Raw genomic sequence first — 9272 nt, 5'->3', positions numbered from 1 at the left:
CCCTCCCCCCAATCTCTCCACTCTCCGGCTCTCCTCCCTCCCTCCTCCCCTCTCCACCCTCTGGGCCGGATCTCGTCTCGCTGAGGCGGAGGAGGAGAAGGAGGAGGAGGAGGACGTTCGGCCTGCGCAGTGAGATGTTTGTCCGTCGCCGCCGCCGCCGCCATCGCGGAGGAGCGCGATAAAGGGAGCCGAGCCGGGCGTGAGGGGGACCCCGCGGAGCCGCCGCGCCAGCGCAGTCCCCCAGCCGAGCCCGAGCCGCCGGATACCGAGCCGCCGCTGCCCCCGCCGCGGCCGCCCAGGGGCCGGCCAGCTCCCCAGCCCAGCCCGGGGGTCGCGCCGCCGCCGCCGCCCCCAGCGTCGCCCCTCGCCTGCCCGCCCGCCTTAAATGTGACACCGGCGCCTCGGAGTGCGACCCGAAGCCGCCGCCGGGGAGGGGACGAGCACCATGTCGAATCTGAGCAAAGGCACGGGCAGCCGGAAGGACACCAAGATGCGGATCCGGGCCTTTCCGGTGAGTCTCTTCTCGGCGCTTGGGACCCGGGGTCTGGGGGCCCGGCCGACAGCCGCACGCGAGGCCCGGGCTGAACTCCCCCCAACAGGCCGCAGGCCCGGCCTCCCATCCCCCACGCCGCCGGCCGCGGGGCGCGAGCCTTCCCGGCAACGGGGCGGCGCGGGGCCCCGGCACGGCCGCCTTCCCGGGCCGTTCCCCGCGCCCCCGGCGTCCGAGGCCGGCGCCGCGCTCCCGCCCCAGAGCTGCGCCTCCGGTCGCCCCGCGGGCGTCGGCTGCGGCCGGGGCCCCTCTGCCGGTCCCGGCACCTCGCCGCGCTCTTGGGGTGTAGGCCCAACCCCTAGCACCCCGCTCCTGCTCGGTCCCCGGGGCTCTCAGCCCTGCAGGGACGGGGACCGTCTACGTCCTCCCGGTGTGGGGCGTGTGTGTAACTTTTCACGTGAGGTTTCGCAGCAGTTGAAAAAAAATCACCATGCCTAAAGGATGGCCTGCTAAAAGATGCCGAGGTCGGACCTCTCCCGCTCTTCCCCTCCCCAGGAAGGGCTCTGCCGTTCACCTACCCTCGACGCGTTGACAGACGTTCCGCGTAATGCTCTGTAGTAATACACTAACAACGTCGGTGTGTTTACAGAATCTTTCATCCGCAACCTTCCAATGCACTTTACAAACTCTCCTGTGCAGGAATGGCCTAGCCACTCAAGGGGAAGTAAGAGAAAACAAATGGGACGATTGGTTCTTCATTTCTTAGCCATGGAAGCCCAAAAGAATAAGTAGTCACCACCGTGAGTTGCTTTACTCTAGGTTTTAGTGACAGCAAAAGTATTTTTGTTTAGAAACTTTTTTGGCCTTAAATTAAGTCATACCCCTGCGGTGTTTAGTATTACAGGGTATAACTTTGGATGTCATATCTGAATCAGATAGCCAATGGCAAGCAATTAGAGTGTACTCTTGGGACAGAGAAACTGGACATACTTGCTCATGGCCGCTTCTGTAACAAGTAGACGTCAAGGTGGACAAACTAGCAATTGAATAGAAGATTTTAAACCAGGAAAACTAGAGAAGAAGCTGTGGTTTCCTGTCTTAGAATCACAAGCACATTATATTGTGTGGTGGGGGGCATTGAAGAGAGGGTTTGTATTCACTTCTTAAAGCATGCTTTTTCTAAAGTGTAGTTCGCACTTTAGTGGAGAGATTAATATAATTGTCCTAGTTGAGTAAGAAACTGACTTAGAAAACTTGAGGACCTCCCTGAATTCTTTCGAAAAAATACACCTGATGCAGAATTCCCAGATGGTAATAAGAAAAATGTTAATGCCTATGTGAAAACTCTTGGGACTTTACGTAAATAAAGGTAGGATATAATCAGGAGAATTAGATGTTTTAATGCACATTAAAGGGATTTTTAATTTCTGAAGTTTTTTTCCTTAAGTAATCGTGAGAAAGTACAAAGAAAGTAAGAAATGTTGACAGAAGAGCACTAATGAAGTTCACTTGCACGTTTTCCTTTATAATGATAAACAATGAACTGGGTTTATGAATTCGTGAGTAGGGATAGTTTTCCTACTGAATCAGTTCCTACTAAGTGAGCAGAATCTAGAATTATTCAGAATTTAAAATAATTTTATACATTTTTAAGAAAAGTTTGCTATTCTTGAAGTCTGACTTCTAATACAGATTATTGTTAAAAGGTGAAATAGCTCACACTTGACATCAACTCACTGTTGTGGATATTCTGATTAATCAGCTCTGTCTTTATCTATGTGTAATCAACTCTTTGATCTCTTGGTTTGCCTGTCCCTACCTGTTCTTCCACTCCATTCATTTAGGAAATACTGAGGACTGTGTGCCAGGTACTGTTCTGGGGTCTTGGGATGTATCAGTATAGCTTCAGAAAACAATATCCCTCTTTTCTGGATCTTGTACTGTTGGGAAGAAGCTGTGGGAGAGAATTTTGTTCTTCTTTTAGCTAAAGAGTATCAGAGTATGTGACAGGTTACCATACAGCACTGAAACTGACTTTTTTTTTCAGGAGCATTATGGTCATGAGCTAATGTAGGCCTTTTCTTATCTGTAATTTGTTGCCCTCTTAAGTTTGTCTAAAATCCTTAAATGAAGTTTGCAAGTAGCTAGTGTTTGATATTCAGTACTTAGTATCTGCTAATTTTTAAAAGTGTCTAAGAGTTTTAAATTTTCTCATGGGTATTAACATTACTCATAAGTAGTTCCTACAATGAGAACCATTGCATTTCTTTAATACATAAATTTAAAAATCATAGTTCTTTCAACTTTCATTAAGAATGGCTACATAAAACCTCAGTGGTGTGATATTTCACTGATTATTTGGTAAATGAATACTTACAGACTTTCAGAATTTTTTTTTCCTTCCAGGTTAGCAGTCATTTACCTAACTGTAGTCTGCATGGATTGCAAGTCAGAAGTAATAAATGCATGTTATTCCATAAAGAAAATATGGAATTGTGTATTCATGTGTGCAAAACTACTATATTTTACCATTTGAGATAAACAGCTACTCTAAGGGAAATTGTAGTGTAAGCAGAGGCCTCAAATACTCCTTTCAAAGTGTTTTATAAAACTGATCGGTGAAACAGTGTAAAAATATGTTTGAAGATTGTTTTGTTATCTTTACAAAATAGTAAGTGATGGTACAGGATATTTTGTAAATGTGTAAACCTACCCCAGCTGTAGTCTCATCAATAAAATCAGGTTCTGAGAAGTTGGTTCTTTTTAAGATGGAAAACAATGCAGAACTTTCTGTATGTAACAGATTGACGATGGAGGAAATATTTTATTCCAGTTTGTAAACTTTGCTGCAGTGGACAAAATATATAGCATCTCATATCTTTCGGAGTTTTTTGGTACCCAAAATGACAGCAAGTGACACAACACTTTTTTAAGAAAGGAAGCTGTAGTTGTGAAACTCCTGGAAACTCTGTGGCTTTGGACCAAAGAATGCTGTCCCAAGAAGTTCCTGCCCTTATTTCCTTACTGTTGCCATGTGTTTCACTCTGTAGGATTAGTTGCTGTCAGGTGAACTTTTTGTTCTTATCTTTATAATAGTCATTCCTCACCGTCTGTACTGTAGTTGGGTTGTTTGTCCACATGGGCTTGAAAAGCTTGATTGTATTGGAGGGGATATGGTTGAATGGGAATACTGGTCTCCTCTGATTTGCCTTTTTTGACTTAGACTTCAGAGTTTAGGAGACAAATTGTGAAAGTGATTTTCATTAGAATGTGATCTGAAAATGGTTTCACTTACTGGTTTATAGAAGCATCGTCAATCATGATAAGGAATCTCTGTCTGTGATGTGCATGCAGTAATTCTAGATGAGCACCACCTGTGTGGCATGGACAATAAGAGAAGTTATTGTTAAATGGAACCCACAGAATGACTGATACTCATTTGTTATGTTCTTAAATACTTAAGAGCACAAGAATTTAAGGACAAGAGGGAAAGTTAATGTTTTTGTTTCTCCTAGCTGTAGTGATATTTGTTAGATTTAAGGGAACAGCTTTAATGTTCAAAATAGGTTTCTTTTATTTACCACCTGGACTGTACATACAGAGAGATTGAATAAGAGTTTTGCAAATCACACAGGGTGCGGAATTAACCTCTCAAGTTTGGTTTGTTTTTTATTCTTTAATATTTTCTTATAGGGATGTTATGGAGATATAGCATTCATTAAAGTATTGCTTTCACTTAGACTGATTTTTTTTTTTCTATAATGGTTTTAGGACAGCCAGCTGTTATAGTTAGTACCTCACAGGCTTTAGAAGCTTAAAAATAAAAAGATAAGTAGTTACAAAGTGTCTATTTTGTATTATCTTAGAAAGCAGTTCTGAGGAGCCAAGAAAATTATTACTACCAAATTATTAGTACTAAAGTTACTGAATTTGAAACAGTTTTAATAGTATAGAGTATAATGTGTGAATTTGACTTGTTAAATAATACAGTAGTCACACAATAAGTTCATTCAAACAAAATAGAGAAAGTTTCATTCATTAAATGCAGCTAGGTAATAATAGTGTTTTCTCTATTTCAACAAGATTATATAATTAAGGCTAGAAAAAATAGTGTATCTTCTCATTGTGTTATAAATTGGGAGACCTCAGAGATAATTTTTTGCTGTTATTCGAAAAAAAATTATCTGTTAATCTTAACAGCAAAACAAAATTTTGAAGTTTTGCTAGATTTTTATAAAAGTTCTGAATTTGAATGATGCGGTTGAAAGGCAGAGTCCAGGTCTTATGCAGTGTTATCATAGGCACTTTACAGGTGAGGACGATAACACACAGAAACTGTGAGCCACCGAACCACAGTTAACAGAGATGAAGTGTCATTTGAAGCCATTGGAAACTAATGAGCAATTAGGAGGCAAATTGTGATTCAATATAATAGTTACGACTTGTCTAACTACCAAAGTTTCATAACAACAGGCACCTCAGTGGGGTTCTGAATCCCCTGTGCCCAGGAACACCCAGGAAAAGAAGTAATAATACAATAACATCTTTGGTTTACATCCACTTTATGATTTCCAAGGTGCTTTATAGGGAGCTTCCCTTTCTTTTGGACTTGATGGCCCTGCTGCTTGTTTCCCACCTACTCTGGTCAAGGACTTCAAACCGCAAGCAGATTATCTTGCCCTGCCCACTAATATCCACTGTCACTGACACTTGAGCTGGTTTCAAATGGTCGCAAAAGTTTTTTGACAACTGAGCAGCATTTGAGGAACCATTAAGCTGTATTTGTGCATATGTGCTCTTCATTTATCCATCTGCTCATTCAACTAGTGGTTATTGAACATCCATGATGTGCCAAGCGCTGCCTGGGTGCTAAGGATACAGCAAGGAAGAAGGCACAGCCTATGTAGCCACAGTTGTCCACAGCCCACTCATAGTCTACCCATCCTGGAGGTCACCTCCAGACAGGTCACATCCAGGCCAATGGCTTTCAGCCACTCTGTGCCTCAGGGTTTTCTCTGGTCCTGGCATCCTTGGCCACTGCAGAGGAGCATCCCTCAGCCCAGGGGAGGAGGAAGCTAGTGGATATGTGCCCCAGCTTCCTTGCCCTTAGGTGGGACAAGGTGATGTATGCCCTTTATAGACTATTCACACCTCGCCCCCAACAGAACTGAGCCCTAGTTCTAGAACCCAAATCTGAAATGTCATTCATGCTCCGTCCATTGTCTCTCCTTCATTTCCTATCTCACTTCCTCACTTGCTCACTGTGCTTCTTAGGATCATTTCCTAAATAAACTAATTACACCCCCCCCAAAAAAAAAAGTTATTGGACAATTTATAGCTTTAAATAACGGAACTTTCATAATAGTTCTTGTTTATCATTATAAAGTCAACAAAAAAGGTGCTACTAGTAAGTAATCACTGAGCTGAAACATGAATTACAGTTAATGTCTGTAAGTATATTGTGAAAATTATTCAGTTGTAGTCTAGCAAAGCTATGAATTCATTTTAGTAGGTTTTCTAGTTGTAAAAGTGATGCATATTCATGATAGAAAACTTAATAAGTATCTGAACTTCTAAGTAAAGTAATAGATAATCACCTGTAACCCTGCCACTTGGAAGTAAGCTGTATTAACCTTTTGATGTGTTTCCTTATAATCTTTCATACATGTGTAAGCACACAGTAAAATTGAGGTACCATCTTTTTATATACTGCCTTTTAAATACAGTATCTTACTATATTTATTTTATTTCCATTAATTTTATTTCTGTACTATATATATTTATTTCCATGTTAAATATATCAAAAACATGATTTTGAATCTGCAGTACTTTGGCTTATCCATTTCCTTGCTGACAGGTTTGATTGATTCCAGTGAATACATGCTTTCTCTATTACAAAGAATGCTTCCCCTGGTGGCTCAGACAGTAAAGAATCTGCCTGCAATGCAGGAGACCTGGGTTGAATCCCTGGGTAGGGAAGATCCCTGGAGAAGGGAATGGCTCTCTACTCCAGTATTCCTAGCCTGGAGAATTCCATGCACAAAGGAGCCTGGCAGGTTATACAGTCCATGGGGTTGCAAAGAGTTGGACATGACTGAGGGACTAAACAGTTTCACTTTTTCACTTATGATTATGGAATTACTGGACTCAACATAACTGATACATTGACCAACCACATTGACCTCCAGAAAGGTAGGAATAATAATAGTTCCACTTGCTGAATGCTTATAATGTGCCACACACTGCTCTCTCTGCTTTGCATGTGTAAACTAATTTAATTTGCATAACTCTATAGGGTTCTATTATCATCTTTTTTACAAAAGAGGTCTTGAGATGTTAAGTAATTTGCTTAAGGTCACTTTGCTTGGAAGTACGAGAACCTAAGGTTCTTTTTAACCTAGGCAGTCTGGCTCTAAAGTGAAGGCTGTAGGAATTAATTATATCTCTCAAGGTTGTACTTCTACCCTGTAACAGTGTCTTAGATAAGATATCTTTAATTTCATAGGTGAAAAAATAGTACTTGAATGTTTTAATTTTTATTTCTTTGCCTACATATAAAACCGTGGATAGTCTGTAGGGAATTTTCATTTAGTTTCACATTTGAGTATTCAGCATAGGTTTAGAAACCTGACTAAAAAGTAAAAAGACTAGAGAGCATGAGTGTGGGCTCATACACTATCAGAGTTTAAATGTCAGCTGTGCCTCTTTCTAGTTGTGTGACCTTTAACACGTTACTTAACCACTTCTAACCTCAGTTTTCTCCTCTGTAAAATGAGGTTGTAGGGCCTGTCTTACATGGCTGTTGTGAGATAAAGAGAGTCAGGCATTAGAACTGGACCTAACATACAGTGAACAATTGTTATACCAGTATTTAGTCATGATTCTGCCACAGTTTTGGAGAAGGGCATGGCACCGCACTTCGGTATTCTTGCCTGGAAAATTCCATGGACTGCGGAGCCTGGTGGGCTACACAGTCCATGGGATCGCCAGGGTTGGACACAACTAAGTGAGCACTCATGCCACAATTTATGTTAAAATTGAAGGTTATTTTTGCAAGTAATTTTATTTATACAGTTATTTTAGTGATGCTGCCAGTTTTGGGTACTTAAATTTTTAGAACTTAGGTTTTGAGAAGCTTATAGATTCAATTTGTGGACCACATTAAGAAATCAGTCTCAAAGTATATGGGTTTGGTTACTGCTGGGGTGTTTGAAAAGAATGCCACTGGCTCTTGTGGGGTGGGGGTAGATTGAAAAGAGAAAATACGATAGTGATGGTTACTCATTGGGGTAAGTGTATAACCTTTCTGGGATAACTTTATTGAAGGAGTAAACACTCACTTGGTGTGTACATTCTAATATGTACATTAAAGGAAGTGTTAGTCGCTCAGTCATGTCCCAACTCTTTGTGACCCCTTAGACTGTAGCCCGCCGGCTCCTTTGTCCATGGGATTCTCCAGGCAAGCGGGCTGCCATTTCCTACTCCAGATATGTACATTAAGTGTTTATCTAAAAGTACATTTTGTTTTTATTTCCTTCCTTCTTTTCTTCCACCCTCTTTTTTTTTTTTTTTCACTCATGAACTAGGTTATGGTTCCTGCCCAAAGTTTATACCAGATCCCCTTTTCAATCTTGAAGTGTTAGACACAGTGTGGATGGTTAGTGAAATGATTGATTAAATGAGAAACTAGTCCTTGAAGCCAAACCACAGTAATCAATGACTTAGCTAAGTCGATTCTGGGAGTATTCCAAAATATTTGAACTCTTTCAGCTGTAAGTGAAGCCTTAATTTGTAGGTCATTACTGATCATGTGGCACTTTTCCTTAAAGGTTAGTTAGCCTAGTCTCCTAAAACAGTGACTTGAAAGTAAAGATGTAGGTATGTATTAGCAGTTACTTTGGATTGCGTGTCGGAAGACTTACTTGCTAGCCTAGTCTTTTCTGTTCACGAGCTTTCTCTACATTTTACTCCCTCCACCATGACTTCTTCCTCCCAGCCAGTTAACCATAGCTGGTAAGGCCCTTCTTTCACGGCAGATTGACTACCATCTGTCATCTCTACCTGTTCTGGGAATTCTTCACCCTCTTTTCATCTGTAATTTACCTTTGACCTGAGGATACAGGCTTATCTTCTTGAATTGAGGTGTCCTCTTTCCTTATAATCCATGAATCATTGGGCCCAGATGCTAATGATTGCAACATCTATCACTCTTGCGGCTTGGCCCTTCTGTACCGTTCTTTGAGTGATTCCTGTGACTGTCTCCTAACTTCTTCCACATGCTCCCTCAGTCATTGAAGACTTGCATGCATTCTTCACAGATATTCTCTCTAGTTTAAACTAACTTTATCCAGTGTGTGTGGGCAGGCATTCATTTATTTATTTTAATACATGTTTATTACGTGTTCCTACTGGCACTAAATGGTAACGATGGGACAGATCTGGCCTCTTCTCTATTACTGTGGTCTTCACTCTGTCTTGAAACTTGTTATCCGCTACTTTAGAAATCTTAAAACTTCATACTACAGTCTGTCCTAGCTCCTTCATTTATTAGGTATAGGACTTGAGCAAATCACTTAACCTCTGTCTGTTTTCTCTTTTGTAAAAGAGAAGAAAACAGTAGTACCTACCTCGTAAGGCAGTTGTAAGGATAGGGTTAATACATACAAAGTTCTTACAAGTGGCACATAATAAACACTATAAATAAATCCAACCTGTTATTATTGAATTATTCTATCCTACGTGTTGCTTGTTTTCTTCTCACATTAAATGTGCTGTGGGATCT

General features: G+C 41.4%; 1 protein-coding gene across 2 annotated transcripts in view; it reads left to right on the top strand.

The window, feature by feature from the left end:
* The first annotated feature begins 290 nt into the window (after positions 1-290).
* CUL3 (cullin 3) overlaps positions 291-9272 on the top strand; it is a 113785-nt gene continuing 104803 nt past the window's right edge. The window contains exon 1 of one of the 2 annotated variants that reach the window (XM_070773164.1): positions 291-511. In XM_070773164.1, coding sequence (XP_070629265.1) covers positions 446-511 — 66 coding nt within the window. In that variant the 5' untranslated portion in view covers positions 291-445. The remainder of the gene's footprint in view (positions 512-9272) is intronic. The other variant, XM_019977746.2, reaches the window with a different exon arrangement.

This window comes from Bos indicus, chromosome 2 (genome assembly GCF_029378745.1).
Source record: "Bos indicus isolate NIAB-ARS_2022 breed Sahiwal x Tharparkar chromosome 2, NIAB-ARS_B.indTharparkar_mat_pri_1.0, whole genome shotgun sequence".
NCBI lineage: Eukaryota > Metazoa > Chordata > Mammalia > Artiodactyla > Bovidae > Bos > Bos indicus.
This window is presented reverse-complemented; position numbering and strand designations above follow the sequence as displayed.